The following is a 24,986-nucleotide window of genomic DNA, read 5'->3' as shown; positions in this document are numbered from 1 at the left end:
ATGATAGCAAGATCTGGGGTTGTAAGATTGAACCCTTGATGCATATACCAAATACTGTAATTTCACAATTGCTTCCATAGGCATTCTCCTGTCTTTCCGGAAGGCAGATTGAAAGCAAAAATTGCTAATCAAGAAACGGGCTTGTGTTATATAACAGACATGAATGGACAAAATACACTTTCCACAGTGAAACCCATCAGTTTCTTATTACTAACATTCCATGAAAATAATAAAAACCTAAAGTATATTGACACTCTGGGTGAACACCAATGTCAAGCTAGCAAACCCCAAGCTCAATGATTTTGTATTTTTGGTAATAAGCAGCGTAGGTTCACTTTATCATTCACATTTCCTTGAAAGGGAGAAGAATACATCCCCTTTAGCATGTGAAGTTCAGAGAGTTTGACCCATCTGGTTGAATGCCTCCTGTTAGTTGTTGGAGCTGAGAGATCCAATTGTCTGCTGAATGCACTGAATGAGAACTCTCCTTGTTGATAGTCTAGCTTAAAACTAGTTGACTCCAATAGTGTTTTGCCATTCTCTCACAGCTGCAGACACTTGCACAGATAAATGAATGTATGGCTACCACATTTCTCTTTGGACAGATAATTAACACTTCAAACCAAGAACATGGCCCTTCTTTCTAAGTGTGTTCGTGAAAGCTATGTCAAAAATGCTGCAATTTAATATTATCAGAAGTATTAGAAATTGACAAAATTCTGCTCAAGCAGTACTTATTCTGTCATGGGATGCGGGCATCACTGTCAAGGCCAGCATTTGTTGCCCATCCCTAATTGCCCTTGAACTGAGTGGCTTGCTAGCCCATTTCAGAGGGCAGTTAAGAGTCAACCACATTGCTGTGGGTCTGGAATCACATGTAGGCCAGACCAGGTAAGGACAGCAGATTTTCTTCTCTAAAGGACATTAGTGAACCAGATAGGTTTTTGAAACAATTGACATTGGTTTCATGGTCACCATTAGACAACTTTTTTTTTAAAGTCCCAGATTTATTAAGTGAATTCAGATTTCACCACCTGCCATGGTGGGATTCAAACCCATGACCCCAGGGCATTAGCTGAGTTCTCTGGGGTATTAGTCCAGCAACATTACCACTATGCCACTGCCTCCCCTCAAATATTGCAAAATGTTACAGTAATTCTCACCAACGTTTCCAAGCTATACACACCCAGAAGGATGCAGATAGTCCACTTGAGGAAACAATAACAGGTCATTTAGTGCCCATAGTTGAGGAGGTGCAGGAGATTGTGTCAGAGGAGGAGCAGATGGCCATATGGATGCTAGGAATGACCCTCTCTGTACTTTAGGAAATTTAGCATCACTGTAAGATTGGGCAACCATTATAATACTCCTGTTGCTATTCAGTGCGAAAGAATATGAAACTCTTGGCCATGCTCAACAATGCTCATTTAAACATTTGGTATATTTGAATGCGGAAGATGGGCTGCAGTGGACATCTATACTGACCTGAAAGAAGGCTGGCACAAAAGGTTGAGCAGCTGCCCTTGAGTGCAATAGGCATGGTGTCCCTACAGTTGAGATTGCTGGTGGGTCTGCTTGCAGCAGATGAATCAGGTTTGCAACTGTCCTCCTGCTGAACCAGAGCCAATGGAGACTGTTCTTCTTGGTTATTACCAGGTAACAGTGCCTGGCCTGGAGCTACAGTTGATGGTAGTTTGCGTCCAGGCATTACCTAATAGTTTTGGCATGCCTTCATTGATTTAAAGGGTCATTTTGAAAACAATCCCTTCATCTTCCAATAGAATGGCAGGTTAAAAAAAAAGAAATACTTTTAAGTGATCCTTTCCCAAAAGGCATTAACTTTGCCAGCTATAAATGCCTATTTTAAGTAGGGGACCTAGCACTGAGAGGGATCTGAGAAATTGAGGATGCCATCAAAATGCCCCCATTTACAATGTATTTCAGTATCTTACAAAGCTCTTATGCATTCTGTGCGGCAGCAAACTATGCCATCAGGAAAGCAGGAATGGGTGGGGAGCTGGAGAGTTCACAAAATCCCTTTTTTGGGTAATGGTTCATATGATTCACACTGATTAAATTTTTGCTAAAATCTTTGCTCTTATTTTTGAAGTGTTATATAACTGTATCAATTCTAACGTTATTTTGGTGATCTTTAAATATTTGAAAATTTAATTTTCAAACATTGGGATTCTATCGAGACAATGGTGGTTTCAACCACCAGAAAAAGCGAGAGCCCCGCATCGCCTACTCTGGGGAAGGCCCGCTGGATCAAGTGCCAATAGTGGATAGTGGTGTGCCTTCCCCGGGATCAGGGACCCCAGCAGCGCAAGTCCCACCTGCTGAGAGCTGCCAGCAAATCAGAGTCCAGCAGCCCTTTAACTGAGCAGCGCCACCTCGGAGGCGATGACTGCTGCCGGTACTGGACTCACCCACAATTAAGTCTCAGTGGGAGGGGTTTTGCAGGGTGGAGATCACAGGGGAAGAGGGGTGTACTGGGGGTCAGCAGCAAGGGCAGAGGGTGGCTCTCAGCAGCCCCACGCCCCCCCCCCTTCCCGATGCTGGCTCCCTCATTCAGGCACTAAGTGCCTTTCAACGAGGGAACCTCCGCCATCCCCAAGCCGGCATGCAACCCGCACGGTTTTCTTGGCTGCGGCAACAGACCCACCCACCCGCTGGGCTAATTCCGGTGGCAGTGGGATGAGGCTCTTAATTGGGCATTAATTGGGACTTAATTTGAGTGGAGACGGGATGGTGGTGGGATTGAAACATAAAATTCCCCCCACAATATTTTTGAACTCTTCTAATTTGTGTCACAGTAACAATTTATTTGTTTATGCTTTTCATGAATTTTTATTTAAGGTGTTGTCTGTAGGAGCACAAATGTAGCTGGTCCAACTTTGATGCTTCATATTTTATAACCAAGTAATATAACAAAAGTATATAACTAAAGCCTTGTTAAATAAAAAAGTATAATTTAGAATAAAAATAATCAATTAAATTAATCATATTTGATGCATTCTGAATCTGTTTCAAAAAATAAAACAGCAGAATCAACTTTGATGCTTTAAGTTGAACAGAATGTTTTGCACTTTGTTGAGTTTGCAATTCCATGAAGCTCTTCACTCCCTCCAAACATAGACAAATTGGAATGAGTGAGTTTCCAAAATAGCTTTAAAATCATTGTTTTTGACTACATAAGATCATAAGAATAGGAGCAGGAGTAGGCCATTCGGCTGCTCGACTCTGCTCTGCTGTTCAATATGATCATGACTGATCTAATCATGGCCTCAAATCCACTTTACTGCCTGCCCCCCATAACCTTTGACTCCCTTGTAGATCAAAAATCTGTCTAACTCAGCCTTGAATATATTTAATGACCCAGCCTCCATTGCTCTCTGAGGTAGAGAATTCCAAAGATTCACAGCCCTCTGGAGAGAAGAAATTCTCCTTCATCTCTGTCTTAAATGGGAACCCCCTTTATTCTGAAACTGTGCTCCTTAGTTCTAGATTCCCCCATGAAGGGAAAAATCTTCTCAGCATCTATGTTATCAGGCCCCCTTAGAATCTTATATGGTTCAATAAGATCACCTCTCATTCTTCTAAACTCCAATGAGTATAGGCACAACCTGCTCAACCTTTCCTCAAGACAACCCCTTCATCCCACCCCAACCTAGTGAACATTCTCTGAACTGTCTCCAATGCAAGTATATCCCTCCTTAAATAAGGAGACCAAAACTGTACTCAGTACTCTAGGTGAGGTCTCACCAATGCCCTGTACAACTTTAGCAAGACTTCCCTACTTTTACACTGCATCCCCCTTGCAATAAAAGCCAACATTTTATTTGCTTTCCGAATTACTTGCTGTACCAGCATGCTTTTTGTGAAGATTATCTTTTCAATTAAATCTAGCATCATAAGAAAGATTGAATTAATATAAAATGAAGAATAATAGAGCTGTGATCTAACAAAATGCAAAGTAAAAAGAGGCTTATGATATCTTAAACTCTTAAATGTTTTAATAATTTCATAAATATCTACTTAATGCAATGGAACTAACTATTTAATGTTAGAAATAAGGTAGAGCAAAATATTTAAGTAACAGAAATGTTTGTTCTTTTAAAGAATAACAGATGGCCACGATTCATTTTGGGCAATATGCACACAATAGATGAAGGCAGTTATGCAAGTATAAGGCCTAAATTATTACAAAATAATACATCAAACTGTGATTTTTTTTTCAATGTCCATCATATTGTGTAACCTGTCTTGTCAGGGTATACAGAGCTCATGGAAAGGACGCCATCATTTTTAGTTAACAATGAATGTGTGACATCGGATACCAGTGGTCAGGGGTGCAAAAGTGCATTTATTCTGTACCTTCTTGAAAAACAAATATGCAGCTAATGGGGCCATACCTTTCCCAAATGAAAGAAGCCATATTGCTCAGGATCTGAATAAATTAAACATGACGATGCATAAACAAAGATTGTGTTTCATGAAGATGTTTTGGGAGAAGAATTGCTCTAGTTATTGTATGAAGTAAAATCATTTTTGAATGCTTGCACGATGTTGCTAGACATAATGACCAGAGTAATGCTAAATGGACATTGCAGAGTCTATAATATTCAATCCCTGTGTTTTTCAATAATGACAGCATTGGGTGATGCTAACGTGTAGACGTTTACAGAATGATATTGTAATGACCAGGTGAGAAATGTGTCTAGGAGTCTTTTGCTGTCTTTACATGGTCTTATTGTAACACGTTTTATTTTGTTTTTGTTTTTTTGGCTGTGTTTGCTGACAACGCAACCACTAGGTGGCGCTGCAGAGGCACATGCACAAATGCAGCCTGTGCCACGAAAACGTCATAGTCTGTGACGTCAGGCAGTTGCCAGGACTAAAGATGATGCTGCTCAAATAATTACACGAAGGCAACCTAAACACATGGCAGCACACAATGGCCGGAGGGAGAGAGGGAGCGGGCCAGGGAGCGAGCGGGCCAGCATTGGTGGGGGTGGTGGCAAGCGGGCGGGGGAGGGAAGTGAGCGGGGGGGGGGGCGGGAGAAGCGAGCGGGCAGGGGGGTGAAGGAGGAGACCGCACCCACCACCATCAAGGTCTTCGGCCGTGCTCCCCCCCCGCTCTCCCCCACCCCTGCTGTCTGCCCGCGTTACGCGATGACGTCATCTGCGCATGCGCCAACCAGTCCTGGCAATGCGGAATGCAGCGCATGCGCCAAGGGTATGAGCTAATCTGCGCATGTGCGCAGATTGGCGCAGTCTGATGATGTCAGCTGCCGGCTGCATTGTCAATAATCACTTCATTTTTTTTTAAACACACTGTGTTTTGAGCTCCCCCCCTTTTTGTGAATCCTTGTTCACAGCTTTCCAATTATAAGGCAAAGAAACCAACATACCAGGCTTCCTCAGGTTTAAAGGAGAAAAGAGAGGTTTATTAAAACTTAAACTCTAATACTGTTCATGCCTACGGATATAGGACGCACCCGCGCTAGCATGCATACACGATATACACATGCAGGTAGGGACAGAAAAGAGAAGAGGAAAATATAGTAGAGAGGGGTTTGAAGCAATAACAGAAGATTTTCTTGTTTACTGTGCTCCGAGCTCACCTGATTGTAGGTAGTCGTGCTGTTCATTGGGGCCCAGTGTTCTTCTTAAACTTTGCTCACGTAGGAGACTTTTCTCTGCTTGATGTTCACGTGTTTTCACAAGGTTCAGTTCCCTGGGAAAGAGATGGAGGCAGGCAGGATTGGAGAAGTTTGCTTCAGTTCCAGGAGCACACGGATTTCTAAGTTCAAATCCTCTGTTGGAAGTTCAAATTCAAAACCTCCAACAGTCAGTCAGTCATGTGACCAAAACTGGTAGGACCACTTCTTCTGTGTATTGGGGAAGCAACGACTGGGTCCCCATTGTTCCAACACTGTCAGCTACTATGCAAATGTCTTTCCAGTCAGGGGCTTGCAATTTTAAGTTTTAATGTTCATGTGGCAAAATCATGTGTGCCTCAGTCTTGGCAGGTTTGGGGTTTGCCTGCCAATATACTTTCATCATTGCACCTTTGCATTTTAGATTTTCCTGTTACTGCTAATAAATCAAAATTTGGTGGATTGTAATTTCTTGGCAAGCACTTTCAGTTTGTATGTTAGTATTATAGTTATGGAAAACTAGCATACGGTTTATGACCATAACAAATTTAATAAAAAGTCACTATGTGCCCAGCTGTGAGTTTCAGCTATAAAATTGCTTGAAGTAAAATCAATACTCTAAATGTGAAATACATACTTAGAAAATGCATAAAAATATACTATGCGAACATCTGTGAAAATGGTCAATTTAGGTTTTAAAGGGTAGATCTAGACAAAAATTAAAAAGTAAAAAAGTGTATACAACTCAACAGTAATAAAAAGTTAATGCTTTCAGTAGAAAGCTCACTCAACAATTCCACCATTTTTTTTAAAGGACTCTAAAATAAATATCATGCACCTGAAACTCCTGGGTTTGCAATTCTGGAAGTACCTCCAGATCGGCCAAGGAGGCCGCCAGGTTTAGTGGGCGGCCTTCTGAGCTACTGAACCGCCTGCCCACTGCTGATAATATTCTAGCGGCGGTGGGAGGAGGCTCCTAAATTGCAATTAATTGACCACTTAAGGGCCTTAATTGGCCTGCGGTGGGCAGGCCATTTGTCACCTCCCTGCCACTGGTAAAATTGCAGTGGGGGCGGGAAGATAACGGAAACGGCACCCCTGGCCTCCCACTCAACTTTACACACACCCACCCACCCCCCCTCCCCCAAGCCCACTCCTGTGGGGGTCATAAAATTCTGGCCAAAATGCCTGTCAAATGGCCCTGCACTTTTATCATTTGTCTTGTAAGAGGCAGAAGTTCCCCTTTTATATTTCAATGAAGAGACTCCCAGAAAAGGCAGCGACCCAATACAATCTGAACTGTTCACTGGAGATTCTGCTGGTTCCCAGCCAGAGTTATGGTGGGAGATTAGCAGAACCCTTGTGGAATTTCAGGATCTGTGTTTCTTATTCAGCAACACAGAAAAACAGTGGCGCAGTGGTTAGCACTGCAGCCTCACAGCTCCAGGGATCCGGGTTCGATTCTGGGTACTGCCTGTGTGGAGTTTGCAAGTTCTCCCTGTGTCTGCGTGGGTTTTCTCCGGGTGCTCTGGTTTCCTCCCACAAGCCAAAAGACTTGCAGGTTGATAGGTAAATTGGCCATTATAAATTGTCACTAGTATAGGTAGGTGGTAGGGAAATATAGGGACAGGTGGGGATGTTTGGTAGGAATATGGGATTAGTGTAGGATTAGTATAAATGGGTGGTTGATGGTCGGCACAGACTCGGTGGGCCGAAGGGCCTGTTTCAGTGCTGTATCTCTAATAAAAAAAAATATCACAAATCCATTTGTAGGCAAGATTTCAATAGGTTCTGGTTTCTTCCTTTCACTTTATACTGATGCTGACTCATGCTGGAATACAATTCCACAAGTTGCTGCCTCATCAAAATGGCCTAGATTCATGTATCGACCCTGACTGAGTTTTGGCTTTTTGACAGTGGACCATTACAGTGAAGTCTGATCCTGTCCTTAACTGATGACTACACATGCACAATGAGTAGCGAAAACCGTGGACAATTTTCCTCTTTCCTAACCCATTGCAGCACATCGTCTACTGCCCAGCCAAGATAAGCTAATGTAGTGCAGTCCACCAATTGAGCCTAGGAAGACCACTGATCTATGTGGTTCAGCTATGTAACATTTGATCAACGGTCACAGATTACCCAAAAAGTGGAATTGAGGAGTCACAAATGGCTTAAAGTGGTTTATTTAGATGCAACAGTTCAAATACAACACATAATCAGAATAGACATAGTAGACATATGACCCTTGACAGATGAGAAGGTTTACCAGTCCCTGATCGGGTGAACGGAATGACCTGGTCTCTGCTGCCTGCCTTAACAATCTCTTCCACACCTCTAGGCTGATCAGGGTGTTAAGCCAAAGCTAGGTTGGATCGACCCCAAGGAGTTCCTCCCTTCGTCTGTGTTTTTCTCTTCTCAGGCTCCCGTTTAGTTTTTGGGGCTGGTGGGTGTCTCATGCCAAACACTTGTTCAACTGCATCTTCCCATTCAATTGTCCAATGACCAGGGGATAGGTGTCCAAGGCAGACCACCTCCCCCACCCCACCCCCAGCCCCAGCCTAGATCTCAACCCCCTGCGATCATCTTTATTTATCTCTTGTAAGGACATCTTGCTACCTTCTTCCAGACAATTTTAGATACATGGACATGACTTCTTCTCCCAACTTCTTACCAGGTCGAGCAAAGCTTACACAAACGTCTGTTCCTACGCTATGTCCTCAGTCAATTAATGGCCTCATACTAAATTCACACATATGACATGTTTTTCAGGCCTTAACAATTCGTATCTAAAAATATGTATATTAATTTAGTTAAAAAGTGATATGATGTGCTTTCTATTTTCACAAAGCATAATATTTGTTGCATATTCCACTGCTTTATGCTTTTTTTTGTATATTGTGATGACTAAAACAAGTACAAAATGTATTTAGAAAATGCAAAACTTTTTTTAAAATCTCTGCATTGCAGGTTACTCAGTTATAGGAAATCTCTCAAGTGAGTAATTGCAAATTTCTCTGTGGTTTTTCAAAGTTTGTTAACATTTGATGTGATTTCTTTTCCATTTTCTGTCAGATTAAAAGCCGAACTTCCAACCAGAGTATAAATCATAAAAGCATGACCAATTGCATGGTAACTGGAGAAGGGCTATTTTGTCTCCCTCTGGAGTGAACCTTACATATCTGTGTTTCAGCTTTGGAAGCAATAGGGGCTTATTTAAATTCCTTGGAGTGCAGGAAACATGTCATTATTACAATGACGATACTTTGATTACACTCTTTTTTATTTCAAATGTGAAGAACTTCATGTTGTACAAAAATACATGAGTGTTGCATCCACATACTATATTTTAAACATCCCTTCAAAAAAAATCACCCACTATTTGAATATCACCTTATCAAACATAGTTATGTCTAATTCTAAAGAAGTGCAAGGACTTAACTGTAGACATTGTTTTGAGTGCAGTCTATCACCAGCACAATAACCAATACATGGGTGGCAAATTTTGAACAAAACTGATGTGAACTTGTAATTTTTTTTTATTCAATCTGTCCCACAGACCCATTAACAAGAAGTCATTCCTGCAGCATGTAGAAGACCTGTGTGTTAACAACAACCTGAAGTTTCAAGAAGAATTTTCGGTATTTCTCCAACAGTTGTCACAACACACCAAGAATTTAGCAGCTTCACATGTCACAATTCATGTCTAGTTTAGTACATGTGAGACTAGTGAGAACCCTGGCCTTGATAATCAATACCCAATTACCAGGTTTAATGTTTATTTAGTAATGTTGCACTGATTTAGGTTCTTCACTATATGTGGCAACCTGATCAGAATCATTTACCAACCGTGTCAGTGTAGGTTGATCCTTTGCAGACCACCCCACATTGACATTTTTCTTGCTGGGGTGTCACGGTTTGTGTTCATTAGACAGAGATTAATTCAACAGAGTTGTCTATATCGTTTTTTTTATATTTTGCTCTTCTGAGCAGGATCAAGGTCATTTCAACACATTGGATGACCATTCAGAGCCGCCTGAGTTTGAAACCTAGCCTTAAGTTGTATTTGAAATTCAATTTCTAGAGCAGAAAACCACATTGACAGTGGCTATGGAGAAATTCAGGGCCCTGACTATCCTGCCATTCTACTTGAAAAAGGGTAGTTAGGAGCTAGGAAAGCAAAGAAGTGATTAAAAGTGAAATGAAAGGAATATATTTGATTTAAATGTATCACACTTAATTAATGTTTGATATAATTCAGGAGGAATAATAGATAAATAGTCAGTCATAGGTTTATTTTTATTATTTTATGTTATGTTTCATATTTCTGTGGTAATTCCAGGGCCATCTGCAGTGGAGCTCACAGTAACAGGCATTATAATTGGAGCTTCTCTTGTGAATGTTTAGATTGCTGCTATAGAGGCTTTTGGCTCTACCTATAGAAAGTTTTCTTGTCCAGCTGTAATATATGGGATAGCAGATGGAGCAAATTTTGAGGCAAGCCTTCACAGATCTTACTGTGTCCGTTGCTATGCAGATCAGTTTACACGCTGAAGGAGCACCCAATAATAAAGGCATAACTGGAATACAATGGATGAGGATGCTATTTCTGAAGACAGTGCAACATTAAGCCCACCCACCCTCTCACTCAAATGTCACAGGATATGTCAAAAACCAGACAGGACCAGCCAGCCACCACAGCATCAGTTGCAGTTGCAAGCAGTTGCAGGGTTAAATCGTGACCCAGCACAAGAAGGCACAAGGTTACTTCCATCTCAAGAGGCACAGATTGCTATCAGGTCATCTCAATTATTAATACCACTAAGCAAGCGCCTAGAAGAAGCATTAGTATAGGTGCAAGAAAATGTATACCATATATTGTCACTAAGAGAAAGCATCAAAGCAAATAGTAATAATGGCACATTGGGCAGGTTACCCATAGGGAAACAGATTGGCTGCACTTTATATGAACTTTGTCCAGAGAAAATGGGCCTCAGCAGCCATGTCTTCTGGTTCCTTCTGTCTGGCTTTCTGTGCCATTGGATGTGGCTGTGTCTCCTTGTGAACCAGCTTCATGCCTAAACTTTTGCATAATGGGAAAAATGTGTTGTGTTAAGCTGCTGTTTGCTTTCCACACAGAGATTTGTGAATAAGATAGCTCTTGTGAACAATTCTGTTGAGTCTTTTTTGAAATGGAAGGCATTCATATTCCAGTCATCATTGTATTCCAGTCGTGCCTCTACTACTGGGCACCTGTCAGTTGGCTATCAATCTGTCCCTCTTGGGATGGAAGTGGCCTTGTGCCTTCTAGTACTGGGTCATGACCTAACCCTGCAACTGCTTGCACTATCTCTGATACTGTGGTGGCTGGCTGGCTGTGTCTGCTTTTTAGCACATCTTGTGGCATTTGAGTGAGAGGGTGGGTGGGCTGGATGTTGCACTGTCTTCAGAAATAGCTTCCTCATCCATTGTATTCCAGTCATCTATTATATTCCAGTCATGCCTCTGCTACTGGGCACCTGTCAATAGGTTTAGTCTGATTCTTTCTGCCATTCAAGTTATGTATACATCTAATTATTAAGTACTGTTAAAAATAAGTTGAAACTGTTGATTGTTCTACGTTAGTGTGCATCACTTTTTCTTCTGGGGAAAGAGATTGCTCACATCCAAAAGCAGCACACCTATTGTATTCTGTGATCAGTGGGCACCACAGGATGTTAACTACATGTACTTTTCTGTTGTTCGTAGGATTGAGTGTCTCTGGCTAGGCCAGCATTTGTTACCCTTTACTAATTGTCCTTGAGAAGGTGGCAGTGAGCTGCCTTCTTGAACTCCTGCAGTCCATGTGGTGTAGGTACACTCACAGTCCTATTAGGAAGGGAGTTTCAGGATTTTGCCCAGTGACAGTTGTTATGAAAGTGATTCATTTTGTTAAAAAAAAATTTAAAGGAATTTATGGTTAAGCTGAATAAATGTTGGACCAGAGTTTTTTTCTTAAAAAAGAGTGCCATCAGGAAAACACTGAGGAAGCCGGATTGGCAACAGTGTTGCTAATTGTCACCTGGTTCAGAATCGGGATAGAGCGGAAACCCTGGTAACAAGGGCAGAAAAGTGACAAGCGCTCCTTTGATTGGATCAGCCCAGTCATAGCAGAGCAGCTGGGATAGGTAGAAAAAAATTGACAGGTTTTGTGGTTGTGAGTCAGTGTGTGTGTGATTTTACCTTCTGAAAGGAGATAAAGTCTGCTGCTGAAGTGTCAAAAAAAGGAGAGAAGACCACAACCCAGCTCACTTCCCAGAAACTATCTAAAATACCTTGTGAAGTCCACTGTGTTGATTTATCTTGTTTCCTGTATTTCAAGAAAGTCTGCTAAAAATAATTCTCATTGCTGCCTGAAGAGAACTATTCTAAAGATTTCAGTGACCTGTCTGCATGTGCTCAGAAGTTAGACTGTATGCCAATTTGGAACAACATATCTCATCTGCTGTTTCCTTCAAACATGAGCAAGTAGTTAATCCAAATGATTTTTGTCTGTAACAGAGCTCTGATCTAAAAAATCCTTTTTTTAAAACTTTTTTCAGTTAACCTGTGTATGTGTGTGTATGTGAGTGTGAGGGGACTAAGGTAAGGGACTTTGAGATTGGTTAAGGTAGAAAGGGGACCTTTAAAATTTAATGCTGGAACTTTAAAATTTCAATCTGCGTGTTTATGTTTTACTTCATTAGCAGTTAAGACTTGTTTTACAATAAACTGTTAATTTTGTTGCTCATTAAAGAAACCTGGTTAGTGTGTTCTATTCTGGGGAAAATAGTGTATCTGATTGACTGTTTCAGTAAGTGGGAAATTTTTTTTTTTAAATGTTGTGACCTGTGGAGAAGTGTGACTGAATTAGCAGTGCACTCCTCCCGCTTCGGTCGTAACACAGTGAAGGAATGGCGATACAGTTACAGGTCAGGATGGTATGTGATTTGGAGAAGAACTTGCAGGTGAAGGTATTCCCACGCATTTATTGCCTTTGTCCTTCTAGGTGGTAGAGGTCATGGAATGTACTGTCGAAAGAATCTTGATGAGTTGCTGCAGTGCATCTTGTAGATGGTATACACTGCTACAACTGTGTGCCAGTGGAGGAAAGAGTGAATGTTTAAGGTGGTGAATGGGGTGCCAATCAAGCAGGCTGCTTTGTCCTGGATCATGTCGAGCTTCTTGAGTATTGTTGGAGCTGAACTCATACAGGCAAGTGGAGAGTATTCCATTATACTCCTGACTTGTGCCTTGTAGATAGTTTTGGAGAGTCAGGAGGTGAGTTACTCATTGCAGAATTTCCAGCCTCTGACCTGCTCTTGTAGTGACAGTATTTATATGGCTGGTCCAAATAAGTTTCTGGTCATTGGTAACCCCCTAGGATGTTGATAGTGGGGAATTCAGCGATGGTAATGCTGATGAATGACTAGGAAGATGGTTAGATTTTCTCTTACTGGAAATGGTCATTCCATCTTTGCACAAGATAGGAGCTCACAGTATTGGGGGTAATGTATTAGCATGGGTTGAGGATTGGTTAACACAGAAGACAGAGAGTCGGGATTAATGGGTCTTTTTCAGGTTGGAAAGACGTAACTAGTGGAGTGTCACAAGGATCAGTCCTATGGCCTCAATTATTTACTATCTATATTAATGACTTGGAGGAGGGGGCAGAGTGTAATATATCCAAACTTGCTGATGATACAAAAATAGATTGGAGGGCATGTTGTGATGAGGACATAAGGAATCTGCAAGGGGATATAGATAGGTTGAGTGAGTGGTAAAAAACTTAGCAGATGGAGTTTAATGTAGGAAAGTGTGAAGTCGTGCACTTTGGTAAGAAGAATCAAAAGGCAGACTATTATTTAAATGGAGAGAGACTCCAGAAAAGTGCAGAACAGAGGGATCTGGGTGTTCTTGTGCATGAAACACAAAAAGTTAGCATGCAGGTGCAGCACGTAATTAAGAAGACAAATGTAATTTTGGCCTTTATTGCTAGGAGGTAGGAGTTTAAAAATAGGGAAGTCTTGTTACAACTGTACATGGTGTTGGTGAGGCAGAACCTGGAGTACTGTGTACAGTTTTGGTCCCCGTATTTAAGAAAGGATATACTGGCATTGGAGGCAGTTCAAAAGAGATTCACGAGGCTGATTCCTGGGATGAAGGAGTTGACTTATCAAGAACGGCTAAACAGGTTAGGCCTTTATTCATTCGGGTTTAGAAGAATGAGGAGTGATCTTATTGAAACATAATGATTCTGAGGGGGCTTGACAGGGTTGATGTTGAGAAGATGTTTCCACTAGTGGGGGAATCTTGAACTAGGGGACATAGTTACAGAATAAGGGGATACTCATTTAAAACTGAGATGCGAAGGAATTTCTTCTCTCAGACAGTAGTGAACGTCTGGAATTCTGTGCCCCAGAGAGTTGTGGAGGCTAGATCACTGCAAGTATTTAAAGAGGAGGTAGACACATTTTTTAAATATCGGGGAGTTGAGGGCTATGAGGAGCTGGTATGAAAGAGGAGTTGATGTCTGGGGCAGATCAACCATGATCTTATTGAATGGCAGGGCAGGCTTGAGGGGCCGAATGGCCTACTCCTGCTCCTATTTCTTATGTTTTTATGGCATTTGTGTGGTGCAAATATTATATGCCACCCATCAGCCCAAGCCTGAATGTTGTCCAGGTCTTGCTGCATGCGGGCACCTGCTGCTTCAGTAGGCAAATAATACTGAGCACTCTGCAATCTTCAGAGAACATCCCCAATTCCGACCTTACAATGGAGGGATGGTCATTCATAAAGTAGCTGAAGGTGGTGATTGGCTTCAAACAACCACAACCATCTTCCTTTGTGCTTGGACTGACTAACCAGTGGAGAGGTCTCCCCTGATTCCTATTCATTTGAATTTTGCTACGTCTCCTTGACGCCACAGAGTCAAATGCTGCCTTGATGACAAGGGCAGTCACTCGCACCTCACATCTGGAATTCAGCTCTTTCATCCATGTTTGGCCCATGGCTGTAACGAGGTCTGGAGCTGAGTGCCCCTGGCAGAACCCGCAATGAGCATTAGTGAGCAGGTTGTTGCTGGGTAAAGGCCACTTGTTAGCACTGTCACTGACTCTTTCCATCACTTTGCTGATGATTGAGAGTAGACTGATGGGGCCAAATGGGATTTGTCCTGCTTTTTGTGGACAAAGCATACCCAGGCAATTTTCCACTTTGTCAGGTAGATGCCAGCATTGTAGCTGCACTGGAACAGCTTTGCTAGGGACACAGTTAGTTCTGAAGCACTACTGTTCAGTACACAGCCAGGATGTTGTCAGACCCCACAGCCTTTGCTATATCCAGAGCCCTCAGCAATTGTTTGATAGCACATGAAGTGAATTGAATTGGCTGAAGACTGTACCTCAGGTGGGACAGGACATACCCAGGGATGGTGATGGAGGAGTCTGAGACATTGGCTGTAAGCTATGATACAGTGAGTATGACTCTGTCAAGCTGTTGCTTGACAGCTGTCCCACTTTTGGCACAATTGGATTTTGCATGGTCAACTGGGCAGGGTGAGTGTATCATTTCTGGTGCCTAGGTCAATGCTGAGTGGTCCATACGGTTTTATTCTTTTTCGACTTTTCTGCAGCAGTTTGATACAACTGAGTGGCTTGCTAGGCCATTTCAGAGGTCAGTTAATCGTCAACCACATTGATGTGGGTCTGGAGCCCCATGTAAAGGAAATGGTGTAAGGAAAGTAGGTTTTCTTCCCGAAGGGGATTAGTGAACCAGATGGGTTTTTCCCCACAATCTGGTCACTATTACTGAGACTAGCTTTTTATTCCAAATTTATTGATTAATTAATTAAATTTAAATTCCACCAGTGGCCCTGGTGGGATTTGAACGCTTGTCTTTGGAGCATTTGTCCCAAAGCTGCTGGATTACTAGTTCAGCATCATTAACACTAGATTACCATTCCCACTTATAATTAATCACCCTAATAAAATACTGATATAGTTTATGTTACACTTCTTTCAGTTTGAATATACCGCATTAGATTATTTTACTTGCAATGACCTTCTCGAAGTGGTATTGATTTTTTTCTGGTGTCACTGAAATTCCCAGTGTCACCCCTACTAAATTAAAATTCAATTAGAATAAGTTTGTATGATGTAAAAGAGAGAGTTTTTAATAGTGGTATTTGGATGTTTATGCCTATTTGGAGAATGAAGAAAACTCTACAATGTAGAGAGTTTTGCCTCAAAAGTCCTGGGGCTAGCTCTGTTAGTGTAAGTGCAGTTGAGTAGCTGCCACTGCCCTGTGCTCCTGACCCTGCCAAGGCAGGGTCACTTCTTAATATCTTGTGCAGGTACCCATACCAGCATGTGTACAGAGGAGGAGGCAATGGGAGATGCAGCAACAATGGGCTGGATTTTATGGTTTTATGGGCCGCCCGAGATAGTTTCGAAGGCAAGGGGGCCCATAGAATCGTGACAGGTGGCAGGAGTGGGGGGCAGGGGGTCCTTCACCACCCCATCACCAAGTGATTTTCCTGGGGGTGGGCTAGGCCAACAATGACCTTCCCGCCTAAAGGCCAGTTGAGGCCCTTAAATGGCCTATTAAGGGCCTCATACCACCACCACTGGGATCTTAGCAAAAATGGAGGATGCCTTGTAAAATGAGGCGCCCTCCCTGCGGGCTTGGGGGGAGTGTCCCTCCTTCGTGGGCAATCTGTGGCCCACAGATGACCCCCGACAGGAACCACTTTAATGCTTGGGAACCCCTCCACCTGGACTGCATGACCACCTCTCCCTGCCCGCCGCACCCCCGCCCCCCACTCTGGCCGGAATCTTCCAGACTGGCCCCCGGTGACCCCACCTCACTTCCTTGAGGTCCAGGGTTCCAGCACTGGGGCTTGTCCAAGGTCTGTGCAGTACCAGCAATGGCCACCAGTCCCGGTGGCGCTGCCAGTATTGGTGAGCTGCTAGCCCTCTGATGGGCCAACAGCTCTTGGAGGCAGGATCCGGTCTTTAAAGTGACAGAGATCCCAGCTTGTGAAACTGAGAGGTTAAAAGACCGGAGGATCGCTTCACAAGGCGTGAAAAGGCTGGGCACCCCCCCCCCCCCCAGCCTTTTCAGACCAGCGCTGGGACCCCACCCCCCCCCCCCCCACCCCCTCCCAATGGGTCACTTTTGAGAGCAGCTGGCAACCACCCTCAAAATGGAGGCCAGATCCCACTGGAATTTTGGCATGGGAAAGCCACTCGATTGACCCTATCTCATATCATGTTTTAATTGAATAGAATTCTACATATCAAGGCCCCATCAGATATTAGCCAGGTAAGCAGCATTTCCAGGTCCCGTCCAACTTTTCTCCTACTGCAATGCTCTCCCAGCCAATTTATGCTGGGGCTATGCTTCAGGTCCAGAAGAAATTTGGGCATCCCCAATCTCCCATGGTAATTTTGGTGGCAGCCTAAAGGAAACCCCTGACTGTTTCTCCAGGGTTTACCCCAATCTTCTGCCAAACAATCGAGGGAGCCCCACATAAATTCCAGCCAAACAACTTCCTCATTGTGTCCTAATTTGAGACATTTCCACTAATTTTCAAGACAGTTTCTACTGTTAATTTATTTTTACCTCAGTACTGATGCAAAGAATTTAAAATACTGACTTTGCAACTGTTGCATTTCAGTTAATGGAAAGATTAAAATTTAAGCAGGTTTGTCCAATGGAAGTGAAGAGATAACCATGAACAGAATGATGGTGCTTCCTGCAGCCTAATCCATTATTGTTAAGTGTCAACTGTGGCTCAGTTGGGAACACTCTCACCTCTGAGTCCAAGTCCCACTCTAGGGCTTGAGCACAAAAATCAAAACAGATACTCCAGTGTTGTTCTGAAGGTGTGCTGCACTGTTAGCAGTGCTACCATTTAGATGAAACGTTAAACCAAGGCCCCATCTGCCTGCTCTGGTGGATGTAAAAGATCCCATGGCACTATTTTGAAGAAAAGCAGGGGAGTTATCCCTGGTGTCCTGGCCAATATTTATTCCTCAATCAACATCACGAAAACAGATAATCTGGTCTTAATCACATTCCTGTTTGTGGGAGTTTGCTGTGTGCAAATTGGCTGTTGCATTTTCTGCATTACAACAGTGACTACACTTCAAAAGTACTTTGTTGGCTGTAAAGCACTTTGAGATGTCTGGTGGTCATGAAAAAGCGCTATATAAATGTAGGTTTTTAGTTTCTTTATTTTTGGACCATCTGAATCTCCTATGAATAAATGGTGCTCCAGTTTTGGTAGCTGTTAAATGTTTCTGCATATAGCATTTGCCTAGTCTATAGTACTTTGCCAGTACATTGTAAACCAATTGCAAGGCTTAAAAGAGAATACTTATTTTGAAGGTAGATCTCCCTTGCAGGATGCTTAATAATACCGGATTCAGCGGCTGTTCATGGCTATTTATATCCGGTCTGATTGTCAGAAGTGACAGTTTGAAATATCTGTGTTACAGGAACTTCCCAAACTAGGTCAAGAACTCTCATCATCTGATGCTGACTTGCCTTGGAACCGAACCAAAAATCGCTTCGCAAATATAAAGCCATGTAAGTTCCATTAAATTATTTGATTAGAGGACTTTGTGGAATTATTATCTGAAATATTTTTCAGAAAAAGTGTCAATGAATGCATAAAGTTTGATTTTTCAAGGAGACAGCAGCGATGACACAAAAAATATAATGTATTTGTTTTAAATACTTAAACTTTAAACTTAGCTAGCATTGTTTTGTGTCTGATCATAATGCAGATCAGTAAATTTTACAGTTAATTATATCAAGTAATGTCCATTTTATTTTAAGAACATGGGGGCAACTTTCACAAATATATGTAAAGGTTTTCTGCAGTAATTCCTTGTGTAACATTAGTTCAGTTGGATTTATTTCCAGGATTGGGGGTAAGGATAAAACAGCCATTCTTTTCCCCAGCAAGTCAAGAAGAGTTTTGTCAAAAATCAGTTCCATCTCGACTTTAACATGTTATTTTCCAAATCAAATGTTTCCACATCTGGAAGTGCTCATGAGATTTGGATGCAATATCTTATGCTTTTTTGTCCCTTCCCATTATTTTTGCAAGTTGTTTCTAATTTCTTTCATATTCACGGGCCATGCTGTACTCCCCAGTGAAGAGGCCAAGGTGGAAATTTACTTCCAGTCTTTGCCAATGCTGCTGTCAAACCAACCACTAGGAGGTGCACAGGAGCTGCTGGGAATGGCAAGTGTCCAGCTCTCTGCCTCCCTTTAAGGAACTGCCTGATTTCTGCTTATTACTTATCTGTAAAAGTACAATCCTATCAGTAGCTCTCCAAGTTTGTGTCCTATCATTTTTTGTCACAGTGTATTAATCCCAAATAAACAGGAAGCCATGCAGTTGGTGAAACATAGTTGCTAAATGTTCAAAGCAACTTGGTCATTCCAATCTTGAGATCTGTGTTGAGGTTTACAATTAGCCTCATCACCCTGGACTAAAGAAGAGAAAAGTTAGACCATTTACGTTCTCGTTGAGAAGCTCATCTGTGTGGGCATTGTAGGTAGACAGGATTAGGTAAACTATCATAATACCATAGATATTTTTACAGACCTTCCTGAGATTGATGCATATTAATCTGGGTGAAGCAGACTAAAAGCAGTTAATTGCTAGTATTAGCAGTCATATACACACTGTTATTAATCCACAACAATGTGTTTTCCCAATTGTTCTGCAAATCAGTTTAAAATGCTGGAATACTGAAAAGTCGTAAAGCAACATATGATGTGGCAAACAAAAACAGGCTGGTGAATATTTTATTGTGAAACAAAACAAATTAGTATAGTATTAGTGTGAAGAAAGAAAATACAATGAAAGGTTAAGGAAATAATCTTAAGAATTCTTTAACTTGAAATTAGACTTCAGAGTTTAATGTAATATTATCCTTATGTTATTACTAATGCATTAATCATACTTTAAATTAATAACAACATTAAATTTGGCTTAACAAAACATCTGGAAACAACAATATTTATGTTAACTTCCTTATCAATCAATTTTGATTTTTCAAGATTTTTGCTGCATGATAAGTTTAGCACTATAATGTGTCGCTTTAATGTCACTTAAACAAACATTAAACTACAGGTGCATGAAACAATATACTTAATAGCTTTTAAGATTTGTAATCTAATCCAAAAGTTCAACCAATTTAGCATTCTTTACTAAAGTTTTCTCCCCCAAGTGAAAAGTAAAAAATGTAGCATCTGGTTACTTGTGTACTAGTGCTCCTTTTGAGCATAACAGTGTATTCAGGGGTAATTGTGAGTGTGCTGCAGTAGATCAAAAGATCAAAATAATGTTTATCGTGGACTATGAGCCAAGGCTAAGATCATATCAAAGGAGACAGGAGTCTGTGACTCCTTGTTCATTGCTACTTCATTTTTGAGTTAATAAAGGAAGAAATGCCTTATTATTTTAAGCATTAACTGTGATGTGAGATGGAAAGCATGACATTCCTTGACTAATGTAACTTCATTTTGCACTATAAACTATTTGGAACAGCTGCTCTTAGTTTGTATATTCTAGGTTTCTACACTTAAAGGCATGATTTGGGAAGGATTAATAACAACACTGTACAACAACCATGAATGTAACTATTTGACATTTCTTGTATGTAGACAATAATAACCGAGTGAAGCTCATGCTTGAAGCTGGTGTCCCTGGGTCTGATTTCATCAATGCTAGCTATGTGTCAGTAAGTACAACTATACTTCATACTTCAACAGCCTCAAAGGTCAAGGCAAAATACATTTAAAATCCATTCCACTAACTGTTATGCGAATTTACTATTACCATTAATTGCAGTTTCATTCATTTTAGATTGTTTAAAGGGGTTTAGCTTTTTTTATTCATTCATGGTATATGGCCATCAGTGGCAAACAAGCATGTTTTGCCAACATTAGTTGCCCTTGAGAAGGTGATGGTAAGTCGCTTTCTTGAGCCACTGCAGTCCATGTGGTGAAGGTACTCCCACAGTTCTGTTAGGTAGAGAGTTCCAGGATTTTGACCAATCGAGGATGAAGTAACAGCATTATATTCTCAAACCAAGATGGGTGTGACTTGGAGGGAAACTTCGATCCAGTGGTGTTTCCATGCATCTGCTGTCCTTGTTCTTCTAGGTGGGGGAGGTTGAAGTTTTGGGAGGTGCTGTCAAGGAAACCTTGGAGGGTTACTGTAGTGCATTTTGAAAATGGTAGACACTGCAGCCAACGTGCACCGATGGTGGAGGGAGTGAATATTTAAGGTGCTGGATGCAGTGCCAATAAGGCTGAGTGCTTTGTCTTAGGTAGTGTTGTGCTTCTTGAGTGTTGTTAGAGCTGCATTTATCCAGGTAAGTGGAGTGTATTTCATCATACACCTGACTTGTGCCATGTAGATGGTGGAAAGGCTTTGAGGAGTCAGCACAGTGGCGCAGTGGTTAGCACCGCAGCCTCAAAGCTCCAGCGACCCGGGTTCAAATCTGGGTATTGCCTGTGCGGAGTTTGCAAGCTTTCCGCTGGGTGCTCTGGTTTCCTTCCACAGCCAAGGATTTGCAGGTTGATAGGTAAATTGGCCATTGTAAATTGCCCCTAGTATAGGTAGGTAGTAGGAGAATGGTGGGGACATGGTAGGGAATATGAGATTAATGTAGGATTAGTATAAATGGGTGGTTGTTGGACGGCACAGACTCGGTGGGCCAAAGGGCCTGTTTCAGTGCTGTTTCTCTATGACTATGAGTCAGGAGGTGAATCACTCACTGCAGAATACCCAGCCTGTCACCTGCTTGTATTTATATGGCTGTCCAGTTAAGTTTCTGGTCAGTGGTGACCATCCACCCTCCCAGGATGTTGTTGGTGGGGGATTCAACAATTGTAATGCCATTGAATGTCAAGGGGATGTGGTCAGACTTTCTTTTGTTGGAGATGGTCATTGCCTAGCATTTGTGTAGCGCGAATGTTACTTGCTACTTATCAGCCCAAGCCTAAATGTTGTCCCTGCCTTGCTGCATGCAAGCTTGGACTGCTTCATTATCTGAGGAGTTGTGAATGGAACTGAGCACTGTGCAGGCATCAGCAAATATACCCACTTCTGAACTTCTGATACAGGGAAGGTCATTGATGAAGATGTTGAAGCTGGTTGGGCCTAAGACACTGCTCTGAGGAACTCCTGTAGCGATGTCCTGGGACTGAAATGATTGGTCTCCAACAACCACAACCATTTTCCTTTGTGCTAGGTATGACTCCAACCAGCGGAGAGTTTTGCTAGGGCTCCTTGATGCCATACTTGGTCCAATGCTGCCTTGATGTCAAGGGCAGTCACTCTCACCTCACCTCTGGAATTCTGCTCTTTTGGCCATGTTTGGACCAAGGCTGTGATGAGATCTGGCGCTGAGTGGTCCTGGCAGAATCAAAACTGAACATCAGTGAGCAGGTTATTGCTAAATAAATGCCACTTGATAGCACTGTCGACCACACCTTCCATCACTCTACTAATGATTGTAAGTATACTGATGGGAGAGTAATGGGCTGGATTGGATTTGTCCTGCTTTTTATGGATAGGACACTCCTGGGCAATTTTTTACTTTGTTAAGTAGATGCCAGTGTTGTAGCTGTACTGGAACAACTTGGCTAGAGGTGCAGCTAGTTCTGGAGCACAAGTCTTCACTAATGCCGGGATGTTTTCGGGGCCCATCGCCTTCGTTGTATCTTGTGTGCTCAGCCATTTCTAGATATCAGGTGGAGTGAATTAAATTGGCTAAAGACTGGCTTCTGTGATGGTTGGGATCTCAGGATGAGGCTAAGATGGGCCGTCTACTTGGCACTTTTTATTTATTTTTTATTTATTTAGAGATACAGCACTGAAACAGGCTCTTCGGCCCACCAAGTCTGTGCCGACCAACAACCACCCATTTATACTAACCCTACCACCTATTCCCATATTCCCTACCACCTACCTACACTCGGGGCAATTTACAATGGCCAATTTACCTATCACCTGCAAGTCTTTGGCTGTGGGAGGAAACCGGAGTACCCGGCAGAAACCCACACGGTCACAGGGAGAACTTGCAAACTCCACACAGGCAGTACCCAGAATTGAACCCAGGTCCCTGGAGCTGTGAGGCTGCGATGCTAACCACTGCGCCACTGGATGGAGATAGTTGCAGATGCTTCAGCCTTTTCTTTTGCACTTAATGTGCTGGGCTTCACCATGATTGGGGATACCGGCACTCAAGGACCCTCCTCCTCCCAGTAGTTGTTTAATTATCCACCACAAATCAGGACTGGATGTGGCAGGACTGTAGAGATTTCACAGAATCGTTACAATGCAGAAGGAGACCATTCAGCCCATCGTGTCTGCACCGGCTCTCCGAAAGAGCAATTTACTCAGTTCCTTTCCCCCGCCTTCTCCCCGTAACCCTGCATATTCTTCCTTTTCATATAACAGTCTAACTCCCTTTTGAATACTTCAAATGAACCTGCCTCCACCAAACTCTCAGGCAATGCATGCCAGACCTTAACCACTCTCTGCGTGAAAAAGTTTTTCCTCATGTCACTTTTGCTTCTCTTACCAAATACTTTAAATCTGTGCCCTCTCGTTCGCGATCCTTTCACAAGTGGGAAGTTTCTCTCTATCTACTCTGTCCAGACCCCACATGATTTTGAATTCCTCTATCAATTCACCTCTCAGCCTTCTTTTCTCCAAGGAAAACAGCCCTAACTTCTCCAATCTATCTTCATAACTGAAGTCCCTCATCCCTGGAACCATTCTCGTGAATCTTTTCTGTACTCTCTCCAATGCTTTCACATCTTTCCTAAAGTGCGGTGCCCAGAATTGGATGCAGTACTCCAGCTGAGGTTGAACTTATGTCTTATGCAAGTTCAACATAACTTCCTTGCTCTTCTACTCTATGGTACTATGAATAAAGCCCAGGATACTATATGCTTTATTAACCACTCTTTTACCTGTCCTGCCACCTTCAATGACCTATGCACATATACACCCAGGTCCCTGTGCTCCTGCACCCCCTTTAGAACTGTACCCTTTATTTTATATTGTCTCTCCATGGTCTTCCTACCAAAATGAATCACTTCATATTTCTGTGCATTGAACTTCATCTGCCACCTGTCTGCCCATTCCACCAACTTGTCTATGTTGTTTTGAAGTTCTACACTATCCTCCTCACTGTTAACAATACTTCCAAGTTTCGTATCATCTGCAAACTTTGAAATTGTGCCCTGTACACCAAGGTCTAGGTCATTAATATATATCAGGAAAAGCAAGGGTCCCAGCACTGACCCCTGGGGAACTCCACTACAAACCGTCCTCCAGCCCGAAAAACATTCATTAACCACGACTCTTTGTTTCCTGTCACTCAGCCAATTCCATATCCGTGTTGCTACCATCCCTTTTTTTCCATGAGCTATAAGTTTGCTCACAATCTGATCTGAACTGTTGGTTGTGGGATCGCTCAGCTCTGCCTATAGCATGCTGCTTCCACAGTACAGTTAAGATCAAAAATCTACACGCCCAGATAATTAGAGATACATCATCAGCTGTGCCAAACTAGCAACATTACTCAGGTCATCAAGCAGAATAGCATAAATTCAATTTGTTTTAATTCCATCAAACAGCTGTGATCAAAGATCAAATGGCATTTTTAATTTACGCAAGTATTGATATTGTCTGAAATGGGATTAATATTCATGAGCTTCCCATCTCAGAACAACTGTCTAACGGTTTGGCTCTAACAAAATTCCCAATTTTTTATCTGTACCTGAATGGCTCCTGGTCTAAGCTGTTTGTATTGATTGCTTAATTGATTGCCTATTTTACTCAACTATTAGTTCATTGTATCACGTGACCTCTTACACCTATTATTTTGCCATTATCCTTACCGTATCAAAATAATGAGAATTGATTTCTTCACATATCATTCCCCTCACCATGCACCCATTGATGTGGCCTATGGGCATAATGGTCACTTCCCAATTAACTCTACCTTCATACTATTATTAACTGTCTCTCAACACCTGTTCCACAACATTACAGTTGTCTACATCATGATAGCACATTGGTACAGATTACTTTCTAATAGCAGGAAAGACAGCAATGTTGTAAGACAAAGGATTTACACCAGGAAGGAAGAATTCCTGTTTTTACTATTAATAACAACACTGTAAACATTTTCATTATGTATACATTTTGATTTTGCACAATTAAAGACCAAAGAAAGAGCTTTCATTTATATGCCA

General features: G+C 42.1%; 1 protein-coding gene across 9 annotated transcripts in view; it reads left to right on the top strand.

Moving 5' to 3' along the window:
* Positions 1-24,986, top strand: part of ptprq (protein tyrosine phosphatase receptor type Q) — a 297,632-nt gene that overhangs the window by 261,243 nt on the left and 11,403 nt on the right. For 7 of the 9 annotated variants that reach the window (XM_068050461.1, XM_068050464.1, XM_068050466.1 and 4 more), the window contains 4 exons: positions 8,634-8,660; positions 9,223-9,304; positions 18,188-18,278; positions 20,373-20,449. In XM_068050461.1, the coding sequence (XP_067906562.1) occupies positions 8,634-8,660; positions 9,223-9,304; positions 18,188-18,278; positions 20,373-20,449 (277 nt within the window). Of the gene's footprint in view, positions 1-8,633; positions 8,661-9,222; positions 9,305-18,187; positions 18,279-20,372; positions 20,450-24,986 lie in introns of those variants that run through there. The other 2 variants (XM_068050463.1, XR_010976839.1) reach the window with 2 other exon arrangements.

Source organism: Heterodontus francisci, chromosome 18 (assembly GCF_036365525.1).
Source record: "Heterodontus francisci isolate sHetFra1 chromosome 18, sHetFra1.hap1, whole genome shotgun sequence".
Taxonomy (NCBI): Eukaryota; Metazoa; Chordata; class Chondrichthyes; order Heterodontiformes; family Heterodontidae; genus Heterodontus; species Heterodontus francisci.
The sequence above is the reverse complement of the archived record's forward strand: the minus strand, read 5'-3'. Positions and strand labels throughout refer to the sequence as shown.